Source organism: Amphibalanus amphitrite, unplaced genomic scaffold, assembly GCF_019059575.1.
Source record: "Amphibalanus amphitrite isolate SeventyFive unplaced genomic scaffold, NRLGWU_Aamphi_draft 000163F_arrow, whole genome shotgun sequence".
Lineage (NCBI taxonomy): Eukaryota > Metazoa > Arthropoda > Thecostraca > Balanomorpha > Balanidae > Amphibalanus > Amphibalanus amphitrite.
Window position 1 is genome coordinate 648328 of NW_024881658.1, and position 18197 is coordinate 666524.

At 54.8% G+C, this 18197-nt stretch overlaps 1 protein-coding gene across 3 annotated transcripts in view; it reads left to right on the forward strand.

Moving 5' to 3' along the window:
* LOC122383431 (transcriptional activator cubitus interruptus-like) overlaps positions 1-18197 on the forward strand; it is a 132204-nt gene that overhangs the window by 51930 nt on the left and 62077 nt on the right. For 2 of the 3 annotated variants that reach the window (XM_043369824.1, XM_043369826.1), the window contains exon 1: positions 9220-9484. The exons of the other annotated variant lie outside the window; for it this stretch is intronic. In XM_043369824.1, coding sequence (XP_043225759.1) covers positions 9469-9484 — 16 coding nt within the window. In that variant the 5' untranslated portion in view covers positions 9220-9468. Of the gene's footprint in view, positions 1-9219; positions 9485-18197 lie in introns of those variants that run through there. 3 annotated transcript variants of the gene reach the window in all.

Sequence of the window (18197 nt, forward strand, 5' to 3'; positions counted from 1 at the left end):
CAAAACGGTAGTCCTTGAAACTCGCTTCTCTTGGTTAGATCCATGGTGACTTCGTTGTCATGCTGTTTTAATCTTACTTCATCGGGCAGGTCGGTCTTGATAATCAGTCACGATCATTCCGTCGCTAAATAAGGTTACCTAGCGTATAATGTTATAAGTTATATCAGGCTAAAAAGGTAACTATAATCGTAGTGATCATATTGCAATACCTAATGCCTCAGAATCCAGCGAGCTGTACTTAAATTATTAAATTCATTTCATTATTTTGCACCAGAAAAGGTTGAATTCGTTAGTAAGGGTTAATTCACTTGTGGCGAACGTTTGTCGGTCTGTCGAGTGGTTGCCGAGACATATGACCAAGAAAAGCGTCACAGAAACGGGCCAGGTGAGGCCACTCTTTTATGATATTTTCCACTTAAATTACAAAAAAAATGTCTCGCTCATTCTTTATTAAATAACCGCATGCGTCTCAGCGTAAAACTGCTGTTTATGTGGCTCTGCTTATTTTCCAGACACCATTCTCTCGTGGTAACATTGTGTAGCGACGGCCGTGACTGATTCTCGAGTCTATTATCATGTACCACATAAATATAGATGAACCTATACCCAATCATTAAACAGACATTGGTAATTTTAGAGTTTAAAACTTGGTATTTGTCGTGAAGATTGAAGTTTAAAGCTGTGCTCTTACGATATTCTTTCATCAGCACTAGACAGACCGTACTTGGAAGGCGGTAGCCGATCCAGACACAAAACTGCTGATAATGTCCAGAAGATGGCTAACAGAAGCCATCTCACAGCGGAAGCCTCATGTCGAAAACTGAATCGCGCGACTTCGCTGTACAAGAAACGTTTGTTTATGTTTCTCCTATGGACGTCCCACATGTCTCTGGACCGATCGTCTCGGACTCCAAATGATTCCTAAAGCTAGCCATCGCTTTTGTTCAAATATCACATTTCAAATGTAGGCGCTGCGCTCCGTTTTAGGTAGCGTCATAGTTGCCGTTATGTAATTGAGTGGTAACCGTGCCAGGTTCATAGTCCTCCAAACATTGTTCTGCGATTGGCGTGAAGGCCGAGAAAACACCCGTTTCTGACTGGATGACGATGTTCTGCACTGTTTGCGATTGTGTTTGCGCTCACAGCAACAACACCGGCATCTGGACTAAGCTGATGTCAGAACAATAAACTCTACCGTCATCGTGTAGAATGCATCAACGGAGCACTCTCGATCTTAGATTCATTTCTGTCAATGCACGTATAGCTTTATGCGAGGGACTGTCGGGTGCTGCAGAGTGAACCCATGCTGTATAAACGGAAATATAACTGGTGCTTTGACGAATCGAACGAAGCTTGCTTTTGCCAGCTATTGGGTCGTGGAGGTCGAAATAGGAGATATTCCAAGTGACCAGATTCAATTAATGCTGAACCGAAGATCCAGGTAATGGTTAAGTCGAACAAGCCTTTTTTATTGCTGTTGTGGTCTTTTTTTGTCGTCATTTGAAGCATTTGATAGGCAACTAAATAGTGCAACTTTTAGCGTTATCGGCTATCGCCCAACACAGGCCTAGCTTCTTTTTGTGATTAAAAGCATCCAAGCGTAGCTGATTTATCTTAACCGTTCTCCCATATGTAGATCTGCAGACGTCTAGTATACCTTTTGATCGAAATTATCAGTAATTGGAGCAACTCTTCTCTGGCAGATCAAGCAGCGGCCTTGAACCTGGCTGAGGTACGGCCGCTCGTCGAATGGAGCGGAGCACGCTCGGATACCGAGCTGGCCCGGCCGGCGATAGGCTAATTACCGGCTGTAAGTCGCGCCAGAATTGCACCGTGTAAACTGTGCAGGCGCCAATCGAGCGTCGATACAATGTGCACTTGTAAGGCAAAGCCGGTGTGATTTAGTGGCCCGTCTACAAGGGCCGGCCGAGCGCCGAGAGGCCGCCGGCGCACGCAGTCGACATAAACCGTGTGCAACACCTCCCGCTCGACGAGCCTGCACTCGACCGAACCCGTAACTAGCCACTTAGCGCCAATAACGATTTTAATTACGGTAAGAAATAATGTCCGCTGGCGGATGGTGCTCTGTGCGCGGTGCCGACCGGCGCGGCCGCAATGGGCCGGGGCGCCATCCGCGGGCCGTTACAGGCCGGGAAAATCGGCGACAAGGTGTGATCGGGCTCGTGAGCGGCGCACCTCGGCGGCGCGGCGCACCATGCAGCTGCACTGACGCTGATGGATGTCGGAGCGGCATTTCCTGGCCGGGTCACGCGCCGGGCGGCTGCAGAACAATACGGACCGGGCCCGTTCCTGGCCGGACCCGGCCGCTAATCAGCACCCATTGATGGAGGCGTGACGCGCCATGGACCTTTGCTGCGCCCCCTGACACCTCCTTGTATACAGCAAGTTAGAGCGTTTAGCGATGCCATATGTCTTCTTGTGACCTGTGGTACACAAAGACCTTAAATATTTATCATACCAGTAAAACGCCTTTTGGGCGAAGGACGAGCGAGCGAGAGAGTGAGCCCTGCACGTGCAGAAGGGCGAGAGGGTACTTCCAACGGGCTTGTGCAAAGCACCCTTCTAACCGGTCGCTAGCGGTGTACCAAATTTGAACGCAATCGGCCCAGCCGTTCCTGAGATCTGGAAGCGGCATTCTGCACGTGCGCACGTGCAAACGGGGTCCAAAATGACTTTTGCACGGCACCCTACTAACCGGTCCCCAACCGTGTACCAAATTTGAGCGCAATCGGCCCAGCCGTTCTCGAGATCTGGAAACGCCCCCTGCACGTGCGCACGTGCAGTAGCACCCTAACCGCAACACATAGGAATGCATTGCCTGGTGGTTGTCTACCTGTATGCCAAGTTTCAGCGAAATCGCCCCAGTAATTACCGAGTTACTGAAATGGGAACAAATTTGGCACCTCTTATTGTTGTATTTTGCACGTGCAGTGGGGGTCACTCACATAGATGAAGAGTATCCGACCTTTGGTAGAAGGGATGCAGCTACCCTACAAAAATTACCGCAAGTCAATCGCCCAAGCGGCTGCTGATATATGAGCCTCTCAAAATCACTACTTTTGCAAAACAGCTTGAACACCCTTGACTTTTCACGTGGCACGTGCCACGACGGTCACTGAGATGTATCAAAAGTAGTCAATTACGGGGTAGAAGGGATGGGGCTACCCAACAAAAAAGACCGCAGGCCAATCGGTCCAGCGGTTGCTGAGATATAAGCCTCTCAAAAGCGTTACAGGCCGGGCCGGGCCGCTCATACTGAGATTTTTCCGTTATATTGAAAAGACTCACTTCGCTCGCTGCGCTCGCTCGCTCGTAATTATTTTACATAGTTTTAAAAGTAAGCACTTTTTTATTAAATCATGAATAGTGTTTTGCTAGCATCGGCGCTACACACTTGTTGGTCGTCACGTTTTCCACCAGATATCACGCTGCTGCTCGGGTCATGGTGACTGGTGAGGCGTCTTCAATCCGATATTCTCCGTCCATTAGCTCGCACGGGACATCTTCATTGACATTAAGCATGTGCGACGCAGTCTGCCATTAAACGTCGTTTTTATCGGGAGCCGCTCGCGGTCGGCTCAGTGACCGATTGGAGCGGCTGCTACCGTCTGCAGAAGCTGCGAGCGTCCCTCTCCGCTGTCGGACCGTCACCGTCACCGTCGTCAGCGGACGGTGACGTCACGGCGTCACTGGCACCGTCAGCGCCCATAGCGCCCGCTGCATCAGAGGCCGCCGCCAGATAACACCAGAAAGCCACTTAGTTCCACGTCATTAGTCTCGGACAAGATGTTTCAAGGACAGCCCGATCTATTCTGCACTGGTCCGACCGGCTTGGCGATCGAATGCGCGTTCGGCTTTTCCTAATGAAAGTGTTGTTAAAGTCCACTGTAATTTTGAAACCTTCACCTTGGTATGTGTTTAGCCGCCCCTATCCGGTCGTCTAGATTAGCGCCGCCAGAAGCTAATCGAAAACACGATTTAGCCCTAAGTGAGTGGAGTGATAGTGGCTGCAGTTGCGCGGCGCGGCGGTATAGACTCGTCTGTTAATGAGGGGGTCCGCGGCGCCGGCAGTGAGAGCGGCGGCGACTAGGTGTGCAGTGTGCAGCCGTGAATGGCAAACAGGCTGGGCCATGTGGCCAATGGGCGAGAGAGCAAACAAATCCGGCCTTTGTCAGACCGGACACTGATTGAGATGCACGATTTGCGATGCTGCTCGGCGAGCAAATTACATCATTAGGTCGGCCGGCCGGCCGGCGGAGCGGGCCATTTCACGGCCTCGGGTCTTGGTGCCGGTGTCGATGCCCGTTTTCTGGGGAGACCGGTAATATGCACCATTTTCGTATCAAATGGCGGCGCAAGTGGCAATTGAGAGATAATAATGTGATATTTCAAGGCGGCGAGGCCGGCGCTGATTTAGTCGTATGGTAAACTGGGGGCAGCGCCGCGCCGAGGCCGTGAGTAGGAGCCGCTCGGCGAGACAGATCCGAGTGGCGACTGCCCTGCCGGCTGGCGGCCGACGAGTGCGGCGGGTCCGGCGGGCGGCTGGCGGACTCCCGGACTCTGGCGGGCCGGGAGGAGGTGCTCACGGCCGCGGCCGACACCCGCTCGGGCAGACACGCACGGCACCGGCGTGTGCAGCACGCGCCCTCTCAGCACCGCTGGCCCCTGCCGGTGGATCATCAGCGGCCAGTGCGGCGGCCGCGGCGGCCGATGACCTTGGATACGGCGCTGGACGCCGCCCGCCCCTCGGCGGTCGGCCCGCCGCGCCGGACCGGCCACTAGCTGGACCCGGGATCGACCCGCCCCGGCCCACTCTCAGCTGCCGATGGACGCACCCGCCGGGGTCGGTATGGCCCCACCGGACCATGTCCCGCAAGGTCATTTCCTGTGTGGAGACAACCTGGCGCTGAAAAGTAGCTGTCGGGTCAGTGCGGCATGCCTTGACGAAAGCATGATACCCATGGAATCCGCCCACTTTAGTGCCCACCCTATCTCACTACCTCGTGTTCTGTGGGAAGATTTTTGGTATCCGATGACTAACCTGCCTACGCGGGCTCATCGGATCGCCGGGAGGGCCGGAAGCCTCGGCGGGCGGCCCGACAGGCGCTCACGAGCCCTGGCACCCGGATCCTCCGGCGGTGTGTTCCCGGTCTCCTGCTGGGCACATCATCCTCCAACCTCAGCATGGAGCGCTTCGACTCCCAGCGTTCAGCGTCCGCCCCACGATTGAGACATTTCGTCACGGGAAACATGAGTCCGTATCCGTTTATCAACTCCATCCGGTCATTTGGCACACGTTGGGTGTGAAAGGAGTGATATATTTCACACGTTCCTCCATTCTGCGGCCAGCGGAGGCGCGATCGGACAGATCCATACCAGTAAAGAACACATCCAATACAAACAGCGCCGTCGCCGCGGGCGGCGTCTTTCTCATTGATTTCGTCATGGACGGCGTCTGTCGGCACGACCTTCCGAGCGTCGCCGGCCGTTCATTGTGCTCGTCTGCCGGCGGTGACCTCAGGTGTTTATTATCTCTCGGCCTGTCCTGTGACCGGGCCGCGGCACTCGGCACACACTGCACACGCCCCGGACACTCGGTGCTCAGTGTACTGTGCTCTGTCGGTCCGCGCATTGAGGCCCGAGGGTGACCGGAGTGGACTGGGTGCGGTCAAATGCCAGACTGGTCGGGGCTGTGAAGACTGGGTGCAGCTAAATACCAGACTGCTCTGTCTGTGATCAGATCGACGACCAGTCTATGCTGCAGGTAATACATGATATTGATGATCCTGTACGCTACATGTGTTGAACGGCGCTCCCGATGGCGTCCTTGACGTTACGTTGCTGAGATCTCGTCACCAGTAACGTGACGTCAGGCAGCGCCTCTGGTCCGGTCGCGTCACGGCGGGGCGTGTCAGTGACCGGGTGATACAGCTCCGGTCCTCTGTCGGGCCGAGTGTCGGGGCCGGGCTATGGCCGATAAATCGGTATTAGCACTCTCCTTTACGGCTGAGGAGCGGCCCGGAGTGAAACTGTGGACGGCGTCGGTCGGTGCGCGACGGTCCGGCTCTCCAGCGGTCAGCGGTGGATCGTCCCCCGGCCGGGGCCGTCGGAAGCAGAGTGTTCCGTGCAGGGTCATCCCCGTCTGTCAGCCTGTATGTCGTCTGTCAGCCGGCTGATGGGGCAATCTCCATTGCAATCCGTCCGTGGTCGGCCGCCAGGGTCCACCGGAGCACCTGCGCGCCGGAGCCGGCCAGTGGACATATCTGGGGTGGGCGGGCCGGCCGGCGTGTCAGTCGGCCGCTGACACGGCGTGGGCCATCTGTCATCGCACGGCCGTCGGCTGACACGGCCTGACACGATATGACACAGCGCTGCACGACACGGCGCGGCGCGCTCCGACACGCCCAGTAGCGGTCGGCGCGGTGACACGAAGGGCTCGCGTGGTCCTGCTGTTCAGCTGTCCTGTCCTGCTGTTCAGTCGTCCTGTCCTGCACGCTGTCTTGACCGGCTCAGCCCTGTCCTTTTATGTTTTGTCCTGTGGCCTGTCCTTTCTTTCACTGTTTCATGGTCGTCACGTTGTCCAGGCACCCTTGCTGGGTTTCCGGTCAGCCAGGTCACACACTTACCGGGTAGACTACCTCTTCACTGGTATATTGAAGTCTTCTAATACCAGTAAAACGCCTTTCGGGGCGACCAACGGAGCGAGCGAGAGGATGGGCCTTGCACGTGCGAAATTGCGAGAGGGTACCTCCAACTAACTTGTGCACTGCACCCTACTAACCGGTCTTTAGCGATGTGCCAAAGTTCAGCGCAATCGGCCTAGCCGTTCTCGAGATCTGGAAGCGGCACACTGCACGTGCGCACGTGCAAGCGGGGTCCAAACTGACTTTTGCACGGCACCCTACTAACTGGTCCCCAACCGTGTACCAAATTTGAGCGCAATCGGCCCAGCCGTTCTCGAGATCTGGGAGCGCCCCCTGCACGTGCGCACGTGCTGTAGCACCCCAACCTTAACACATGCAGATGAATTATCTGATGGAGACCTAACTGTGTACCGAGTTTCAATTCAATCGGCCCAACCGTTGTGCCGTTATTGAGGTTGCAATTTTGGGGGTTCTGAAAAAAATGTCCAACTTTACCACGCGCCACGTGCGGTGGTTGGCAAGAACGCATGATGGCCATCACACCACAGAACTTTTACGTCCAAGTGACATTCAGTAAAGAAGACCGCTTGTCAATCGGATGTCCCGTTCCTAAGATATTAGCTTTTGAAGAGCGTCCCCACGGCCGGCCGGCCGGCCGGCCGCTCATACTCAGGATTTTCCCTTAATTCAGTATGAGACTCCGCTCGCTTCGCTCGCTCCGTAAGAAGTTTTGCTTCATCTGCTGACTATGTCTACATTTCAATGGACCGTCTGCTGGAAGTATCAGGCTTTGGGGAACCGGGAGGTGGGCAGGTAAATGAAGCAGTGCGTAAAAGTTTGGCTCTGGTTCTTTTGCATGTCAGTTAATTTCAATTTTCATCTGAATATGAAAGGTTAGACCGTTATTAGCGAGTTTTTCCGGGCCTCGTTTATTACATCAGAGGATTGCGAGTGCCATTAAGAAATTATCTCGCTCATCCCGTGCACCTTGTTCATCATTACCTGGCCATTATGTCGCCATTGTCTGCGGCGGCCACTGCACACCTAGCCACTGTTCGCCATTATATATCACTTGACATGATGTACGGCCGATTCTTAAGTGCTGAGCTGTTTATTTATATATGCATATTGCATTCGGGGCGCGGTACACATGGCAGCCGTGTGGCGCCGCGGCCGGTGGCGATTTCCGTGATAAATTACCGGCCAGAGTGGCGGACGTGACCGAGGACAGATCACACCGAACCAGTTCACAGTTCACTGAAACAGATCGACCCAACGGCGCCGTCCCGTTTTGAGTGGTGCAAAGTGTGATATTATGGTAAATGTTTTCATGGTTATAGTCGGAACCATACTCGTCGAAACTACTGAGATCAAATAACTAAGTATTCATGTGATGGGTCGGATCACTTCAGAAGTCCTGAGAGTATGGCCCTTTCGGACCATCAAAGTCCCACCGTTTGCCTAAACAGACTAATGCAAACTACCTGTAAAACGCACCCTTGTCCCGGTTAGGGCGTTAGGTCGGACCAGCCTCGGAATATCTCTCGGACCTTCTCGGAATATCGTCTCTTTGGCCTTCTTCGGACAGACTCATTTCGAGTGTGATGAATAACGCAGCAGTGTTGGGATTACTGCTACACGGTACTTGGGCCAGCAATACGCTCGTATTCTGTGCCGTATTGACGGGTGGGCCGTAAAAGCCGACAGTAACCATATCGGTTTGCACTAGCGGAGATTACGAAATGTCCCGAGGCGCCGTGAGGCAGTCCACAGCGCAGGGAATGGCCGTATGTTAGCAGCAGCTCAGAATGTGGACATCGTTCTCATTACCGAGCTGATTTGTATGCAATAGACCCGGATACATCTCAGCCAGGGTGTCGGCAGCCACTGACACCTCTCTGTGCGTGGGCGTTCACCAGGGCTGCGCATCCAGGCCGTAAATGTATGTAAAACAGTGTTACACGCTTAGTCACAAGGGCTTATTACGTCGGGTAAATATGGTGGGTATGTTGAGGCGAAATATCGAAACGGCCGAGTCGTGACCTCACTTTAAACCTGTCGATAGAGTGGCCCAATATCCATAATTGTGCCCGGGGAGTAGTTTTAACGGGCATAGTTTGTGGTAATTCCGTCTGTTTAACGTGCGGCCGGGAAGTGGCCGGCCACCCCGCGTCCGCCAATTTGTACAGAGCCGACCGGCTTTACAGCCCGGCGTGTCCAATAACATAAAGGGCCGAGGTGCCGGTTCATGGCGGCTTTACTGCTTTACTGCATATATCCTCGCCTCTACTGCATGACTTAATTAATAACCTGTTCTGGCGGCGGCCGTGGACCACACGGTTTGCAGTGTTCACACCTGAGGCGCTGTCACGGCCTCACGAGAGCGGGCCGGCCGCCCTCGCGCGGCCCGCCGCCGCCGCCGCCCTGTGGGGTCAGCCCGCCCCTGCCGCCGCCGCCGCCCGCCCCTGCGCCGCCGCCGGCCGCCGGAGGAGCTGTCTCGCCGGGCGGCTCCTACCCGGCGCCGTGGAATGCGCCGGGGGCGGCGCGGCCGGACGGGCAGAGCTAGTGAAGTTGTCAAGGGCCGCGCAGTGTAGCTGGGACGCCCGCCGCGAGGGAGCGCCGCCGCCGCCGCTCGCGCCGCTGTGAGAGGTCGTACCGAGGGACGCGGTGCCGCGACCCGGAGCGGAGCTGTGGAAGCGTGTGAGGAGACGACCGGACTGTGCTGACTATTCTGGGTGACGATTTTTGGTTATGATCGCGAGTGATGATCGGTCGACTTCTGGATTTATGACCCGTTGGAACTATGCAGGAAAGGAAAGGTGAGTGCCTCGCAGCTGCCGTCGGTGGATGGACTTGGGTTGATACAGTGCTTACTGCGTCCTTTGGGTGCCCACTGGGATCAGTCCACCTCTTAGCAGTCCAGTTGGGTGTCCACACCGTGCGGCCACACACTGGCCAGTCTCCAGGCGCGCCGGCCGGCCGGTCCACCGCGCCGGGGCGGCTTTTTCGGCCGTGGCCGGGCCGGCTGGGCGGCCACTGCTCTCAGCTTGAGCCGGACGCTCCGCAGGCTGTCCGCGCTTCTTCGTCCAAACACAGCCTCAAAGGTGACACTGAGGCGCGTTCCTGGGTGATGTCTGACAGCACCGTGTGTGTGTGAGTGTGTGGGTGAGACGGGCGCCCGTGGACGGACGGTCACCGCTGACCGGCGAGCGGCGCGGACCGTCTAATTGACCCAGATGACGCCGGGCGGCGGCACAGTGTTTATGTGTGACTGAGAAGGCCGGCGAGCCTCTCAGGGACGCGGCCCGGGGCGGACGGATGCTGTCCGATCCGCGGGCCCCAGGGATGTGCGCAGAGATCGCCAGCCCAGTCTGCCCGGGGGCCTTCCTAAATGGCGGCGCACAAGACCGCTCTGCTGCGATTGTTCGTTGGAACAAATGGGAGCTTTTTGCCGCTTTTGGTTAAATTTTTTACTTGATTTTTGTTTAATTTGTTTTGAAGCGAATTACGGCTTGTAGTAATTTATGCTTCACGATGTTATGCTCAGAAGATTTGGAATCGTCCGTAAACAGATTGCCTCTTGCACATTTCATCAAACATTAATCCTTGGGTCTCAGTTGGCATTTATTTATCAAGCATGTATGCCTTCTGTGGTACAAGGCTCTAAGAGGTAGGTATTTTACTCATTGGCCCTGTCTTTGTGGACCCATTACAATTAGATTAAAATGTAGTTTTACGTTATCCATGTGCTTAACGTGAAATGCCATTTTGCTATCAAAACTTCACGTTGTTTAATCGTAAACGATTTCCATCAACATTTTTAATGGGCATTTTGAATACTTAATACCTATGATATACCTATTATCTTCTTGTTCTCGTTTTTCGTCGATGCTGGTTCCTTCTGTGCGTATCTGAAGTGAAATTATCTTAAACTTGTAATGATGTTGGTAGTTGCGACCGTTTAAAGATTTTGCCGCCAATTTATTATGTCAATAAGTTCCTACTTGTTCCTACTTGTTTTCATGACATAGTACTAACTGCACGAATGACAATGACTGACTTCGTTCCCTCCACGTGGACAAAGATTAGAAGGGGAGAGGTTTTAATATGCATGCTGGTTAAGCTGGACCTTGATTGTAAGAAATGCATAAAAATAAGCAACAAGATTCGTCGCATAAATTAGGGTCTTTCCAAGAGTTGTTTGTTCCAGTGTGCGGTAATTGCGTGTTTTGGACCTGCTTTCGAGCTTGGCTATCTGATGTTTAAACATTTTGTTGAAGTAACATGGAAAAGTGTGAGCTCCTGTTCGACTCACTTTGCCAAGTTATCCTGGTTCCCCGGTGTGGGCTTGCTAATCAAAGTCTATGAAGACTACCGAGCACAAGTTGTAGAATTTGAAAGGGCTAAGAAATAAACAAGAATATGAAAACGCGATTCACGTCTCGTTTCTTTCCGTCCAAGAAAGCTCGTTTTAATGCATCAAATCTGTCGGCGTTGTTCTGGAGATTGTAATCGCGCACAAAGTATGCGACTTAATAGGGTTGATTGTATCTCAATCTGCGGCTTGACTTTGTCATGCGAGTTATGCTCACCGCCATTTTCTGTCCACTTGGCTCAGAAAGGTTACACTGGCCTGAAGATCCTGCTGAACGAGCTAAGCAAAGATCTTTAAATAGATCACGCTTGGCTCCAACCAAAAAGGCAAAAATCTGTATTTCCAGCCAGTGGAGATTTGGCGACAGATTTAGAGATGAACATTCAAAATCATCAGAAATATCCACAGTCCCCTATGGCGTTTCCCAAGTCCCAGTTCGGCAGCGGGTCTGGGATCCGGCGCGGCCTGACACCCGACCTCTGCGGTGTCCGCCGGGGTCGTCCCACCGTCCGCCCCCGCCTGCCGGCCACTTTGTCGCTGGATTACTGCCCCGTTTTATTGACTTGTGATGGAGGGGCCGGCCACCTAATTGCCGGTCAGCAGGGGGTGGCAGAGGAGGGGGACGGAGCCGGGGGCCTTGTCTGTACCCTAACCTGGCGCAACAGACGATTAGCGCGCTGAGCCGAGTGGCCGGGAACTGACGGACGGCCGGATCGGTGCGTCAGAAACCTGAGATGACCGGCCGGACCGGACCCGTCAGTCGTCCGTCCGTCCGTCCGTCCGTCCGTCCGTCCGTCCGTCCGCTGCGGACATCTGGCGCGGGCCGGTAATGGAGGAGAACCCGAGACGCTGGCTGTCCACGGACGGGCAGCGTCAGCACGGCGAGATGTCATGACCCAGCTCCGGCCGCACACATCTGCGTGCACGGCGAGCCGTACCGCGTGGAGTGCGGCGGCCGACGCTGAATACCCCCGGAATTAATCGCAGAGGGACAGCACAAAAACGGTCACTCGTTTGAGCGGCCTATTGGCTCTCGAGTAGTGGCGTGCGTAAATGAAGACGAAGAACTTCTCTCAGGCCGTGGCGGCTGCGATGAGCGCGCACAAAAACGCACTCGTGACCGCGATAAGAGTTCGCCGTTCTTTAACGTTCTAATTAGAACGGCCTGCTTTCTCCGGTGGTCGCGGGGCTGGAGATTCTCAGACCGCTCTGCTCTGAGCTCGGAGACTGGGAGAGACTGAGCTTGGAGATAGGGCCATGGGAGCATAATTCAAAAGGCATACCTACACGGGGGCTCATCACAGTCAGTTGTTCCGAAGTAAGACATCCAGTCGCCCAACAGTGAAATCTTCCAAAGAAAGGGCTGACGAGCGTCCCGCCTTTCCCCGCGCCGAGTTCTGAAAAAAATGACTCCAACCGGCCCCCTGGGCCACCCCATGAACACGGCCGATTGTTGAGGAATGGGGAAGACGGCTGCGCACACCGCTGGGAGATGAACGGCCCGGCGGCGGCGGCCTGTTGGGACCGCCGGTGCGCCGATTTATGCCGCGCTGCCAGCGCCCGGCGCGCCGCACCCCGTGGCGCGCTCATTGGGCGCGCCGCGCTCGCCGCCGTAACTCTGGCCGCGCCGCGACAGCCGCCGATGCGCCGGCCGATACGCGGCCGTCTCTATTATCACCTGCAGCCGGCGGCGCGCCGTAAGATGGCCGGTCTGTCTGCCCGCCTGTTATGAGCCCGTACCTCCCCGGACGGTGGAGATCCGGATCGCCCGGCCCGGCCCGGCGGGCGTATTTACGCGCATGTTTGGTTATGTCGTGTCAGCTGTGTTGGCCGCGTGGCATACTTGTTGCGCGCGTGGCCGCCCGGCTGCTCTCCGTCCTCTGTCTGAGCGCTGTGTCTGTGCAGCGCTCTGCCCGGGGCGGCACCGACCTGTTGAGCGGTCCGCTCACGCCCAGCTCATTTGCCGCGCAGGGCGCCGGCCGGGCAAGAACCCCGCACGCGGCGCGTTTTTTGACGGTCCGGTCACGACCGACCGCGCGCCGCTGAAAGCAAATTGTTGTTCTGTCCAATCACATTTAATTGAACGCCATCCAGGTATCGGGCCGCACCATTGTTCGGGCTGATCATTTTTCTCTTGACACCCGACATTATTGGAGCGTTACATCGTCGGGTGTGACGTCTAAATTAGACGATGTGCCGGCGGACGCCGACCGGGCGGCCGCGTCGCTCGGCCGGCGCACACCTCCCGAGACGAGCCGCGCCGAATCTCGGCGGCCCCGGGCGGCCGGTGCCGCCGTTTGGCCGGTAATTGGTGCCTGCTCGCGCCTCGCCACCCGCCGCCGGCGCGCGGCCACGCGGCGGGTGAGAGCTCGACCACCGCCGCCGGCGGCACCCACCTGCACGGGGTTTGCTCAGATGTTAGCTGGCTGCCACCGGGCGCCGCGCGGTGTGGGACTGGCCATACCTCCGCCGCCCGCGTCTGATCTCACATGTATCACACCCCGTCTGCACGCGGTCTGTTGATCCATGAGTACGCCCTCCGACCTCCCCCGTGTCTTGGCGAGCCGTGCCGAGCCGAGCCGTGCCGCTCCGTGCCGTGCAGGGCGGCCATAACGCTCAGCGCCGGGCCGGCTCGCCGCCGCCGCCGCCACCCCTCCGTCTCACGTGTTTACCCGCTATCGCCGGGATGGGCCGGTTCCTGGCGTCAGTAATTGAGACGTAGAACGCTCGTAACTGGCTATGTGCCGGAGCCACGGCAGTCCCAGTGCAGGGGCGAGAGAGGCCGGCTGACCTGACCTCGGCACGTCCCCGCACAGGGAAGGACCCGTGACTGGGCCGGTTATCTGACTCGGGTGTGAAAATGGGGCGTCCTAGAACAACACGATCAGTTGTCCGAGGGTGGGTAAACACGGGTTAGGCGGTGAGGTGGGCTGGGAGAAACGTGTTAATGAAACGTGACCGGCCGGAGAGACCATAGGAGACGACTGGGGTGTTGAGCCATCTGCTGATCTATGACCATGTGTCGCCAAGGCGATCAAATTGAGATGTTCGCGCAGTTTGTTGAAATTGTGCTTTTAGATGGTGCCTATAAGTGCGGGAGTCGCCTGATGCCATGTTAATTGTCTCATTAAAAACTTGCACGTGTCTTTGAATGGGCTTATCCAGTGCATCCAAGATGCATCGTTTTTACGTGACTATTTGTGATCCATTGTTATGGATTATTGATTGCCACTAATGTTAATAGCAGTGCCAATCTTTTAGAAGTCCGACAATGCAATATGGTGAGACTTCATTACCTATGTTAAGGTGTCGTTAATTCCCGATAATGTTCGCTGTCTTCTGGCTGTACAGTGAACATCCCGAGGCCACGCAAATGACTTACTTAATCCTTCAGTAGTGGCAGTGACTGCAGCGCTGGTTTTTCCCACCAGAAGTCATTCAGCCTCGGCTCTTCTATCTATTTGGTCGATGTGGCCGCGATAAAGCCGGCACGCTCGGCGATACCTACTCGAGGTGCAGGTGCCGTAGGCTGGAATGCCATAGTGGAATGTGCATGTACCCAGCCTGTGTTTGCAATGACAGTGTTTGACTGGAAACGTGTCAAATGTACACTATCGACCTGTCATTTAACGCCCGGAAAGCACGTCTTTTTCCGTGAGGTGTTGGGCGCCATGTGTTCGACGGGCGGCCGCCCGGTCAGAACCAGCGTCCCACTCTTTGTCTTCAGTGGACGGCGGCAGCTGTGCCGACCTTGGCGAGGTTCGGTGGTCAATGCAGTTATCCACGCCAGGAATGCGGCGTGGCTGCGGGTGACAGCGCCACTCACGCCACCGGAGTCTCAGCCGGGAGACGTGATTCATCACCTGTCACCTACCGATCACCTGGAGCGCCGGCGGAATTCACCCGGCAATTAACCCATTTACGCCCTTCGTTGCGTTTTCGCAACGCAAGCAAGCGTCGACGTGATCGAAGCTTGAGAAGTGTGTAAAAGAGACTAACCGATGAGACAAGTTTCAGCGTGTATAGCATGGTTGCGCGCATGATGCTACGCAGTTACAAGTCTGTGCGGCCGGTAAGTTACTGCCTAGAGCTCCCAGAGGGAAGTCGAAGGTTTTGTGAGTGATGACGTCACGAAAACCAAGATAAGTAGGCTAAGTGCTTAACAATATCGTAATGAAAATTGTGTAAACATATTCTGCAGAGTCCTTACAATAGCGTAGATATGCATTTTGTTAAGAAATAATGCTACAAAAAGGGTTTGTGACTATTTTCAAATATGACTACGGTCGCGTTGCGGGAACGCAACGAAGGGCACATCGGAAAGACAGCGGTGTTGCGAAAACGCAACGATGGGCACATTTGCAGGGTAGCGGAAGTATGAATATCAACAATAGACTTCACTCGTGATACGCTGTGGGTTCTCTCTTTCTCTCCCCCATCTTCCTCCCTCTCCTCCTCGTTCCCCAACTCTCTCCCTCCCCCCTCTCTCTCTCTCTCTCTCTCTCTCTCTCTCTTTCTCTCTCTCATTTTGTAGCCATGAGGCTGTAGCGGCGGAACATCTTCAATTAAGGGCGGGGGGGGGGGGGGGGGCACTGCCGACTTTTGGTCCCATTCTTTCCATTTCCATTTCCATGCAACGCCTATAGGGATAATGTTAAAATGGCAAAATCAAGGGGGGCACGGTGCCCCGGTGCCCCCTCCCCCCGCGCTTCGCCGCCTATGCCATGAGGGTCGAGGGACGTATATAGGTATGTTTATTGCAAGGTGCGTTCGCACGTAAAATGTTGCGACACATTTCATATTTGCTGGCTCAAACAGCCACAAACACTCCTTTCTTATTCTCTCGCAGATTTCGGCCTCGGGCTGTTACTAAGCAATGTGTCCCCATGCATCTGAAAATCGCATGGTAGGAAAAGGACCCATGCATCAAACGGTCGGCGATGCTAACGGAGCTGAGAGATAATTAGGTCCTTTGGAAATTGGATCTACTATGTACATTGTGCATATATAATGAATAAGGGGGATGTATTCTGGTATCAGGCGACCGATAGGCATCGCCATTCTCTGGATAGAATCTGCTGACTACCAACATTTACGTTAGAAAAGATAACTGAGCGTCGGCAAATAGTGGGATAGGCCCCCTCTGGGGGTAGCTGAGCCCTTCGGCAGGGGTAATGAGGGCGGACCTGGGAAAATAATGATTTTTAGGATTCATAACTCGCATAGATTCATAAGCTGCTTAATGTAGAGTATACGCTTGTTTTCTTGCTTTGATAGGCTTTTTATCTAATCAGACCATTTTTAGAGCTAGCAGGATTATTGGAATTAGGGGAGACATTTGTCTGACCGGACACGGTTAATCGTAGACTGGAGACTGAGCCCAGCCAGTGGGCAGGCCACCCATGACCCACCCCCTTCCCCCCCTCCCAAGCACTCACTGCACCCGGCTACAGGCGCGCTCCTATGTGAGCTGCCCGATTGCGATATACGTTGCCGGTCCAGCCCGGAACAGGGGGTTGAGGCGTGGAGGAGGATTCAACTATCCTGAAGATGGAAAGGACGGATTGACGTCGAATCACCATTCTGTCCTGGCATTGTCTCGAGAAAGAGGTTACACGTGAAGGTCGCTGAGAGTGGGGCCATGAAAATTTTGGATTAGGTGTAAACATGATAAACTGGGAGTCGATTTGTTGTGATGCGCTACGCCTTACGCGGGTTATTTGTTAGAGCCGGATCGGTCCTTTTTTTCTTTTTGCTGAGAGTGGGTACGACTAACCTGCAATGGAATTTAACTTTACTCCTAGGAGGGTGGTTAACAATGATTGCGGATATACGCGCATACGTGAGGCACTGGTTTACTCCCAATCCTCCGTTTAATTGTATTAGTGTGGGGTCTGTAGGTGGGGGTAATGGCTCTGTCTAGCTTCCAAAAAGAAAACATCACCCTGGATACGTGTCGACCACAATTTTAAATAAACAGCAATAGACAACGTAAATGGTTGATAATGACCGCGTTGCCATCTCCCCGTTCGCGAATCATGAAGTTATGCTTCCTCACTGAGGCTCTTAGGCGGGTTATAGAGCATGACGGATGTGGGTTCCGCATTTTCAAGCAATAGTTGTCAACAGTTGATTGATGTTTTGTCAAAACAAATTAGCATATACGGCAGTTCAGTGTATACTTTATGTCCGTCTGGTGTGCCCGTCGTTGCGTTTTCGCAACGCTGATGGCGCCCGGTGTGCCCTTCGTTGCGATTTCGCAACGCATGTTTTTTACGTTTTTCTCGAAAAACTTTTGCTGCAGGCAAAAATTATTTTCGATTCCATGCAAGGCCCTGGTAGGAGCATAACATATTTTGATTTCGTCGATTTTCATGATGGTCAATATTCCTGGGCATAAATGGGTTAAGCGTTCCTGTGAGGAGGCGCGTAATTGGATGCAGCTATTTCTTGTGTGCAAAACTGGGACGCAACGTGTTGCAATGAACGCCATGGGCACCAATCGCTTCGTCAGAAGTGTGTTTACATCGTTTTGGAAACGTGTTTTCGAGTAAGCCAGTTAGTGGTTTTGCTCGACCCATGCGTTTTTGTACCGTTACTAATTAAGACATCTGCCTTCTTGTCGTGGACTGAACACACACAGCCACCTCGAGACACCGTACACCTGGTAATGCCTGCGAAAACACGGCGTCCTTAACGTGACCAGCAGATTATCGCGAACCAAACCGGCCGGGCAGACCGTCCGGCGGTCCCGGGCCGACCTTTCTCGCTGTGTATGGCCGCTGTAGACCGTGTGAATGCCGAGGGTGCCGTCCTCGCTGCCGGTCTCGCGTTCACCTGCCGTTTGTTAGCGCTCGGCTGCCGGTGTGCTGCACGGCTCTCCGCTGTCTAGGGGTGTCTCCACCGCGCGCCGCCGAGCCCCGTCGTCTCCATCACCGTCGTCGGCGGCGGCGGCGTCGATCCGTCCGCGCTCCGGCATTGTCATCAGAGCCGGCAGCGGCTGCCTGCTCGATACAAACACCCCGTCCCGCCTGCCTGACGGCACATTTGGCCGTGCGAACAAGACGGAGCGCCCACCGGCCGCACACAAAGCCCGGTGGCGGTGCACGGGGCGCGCCGCCGAGACGGTGAGGCACGCTGCAGGCCGCGCACGCTCC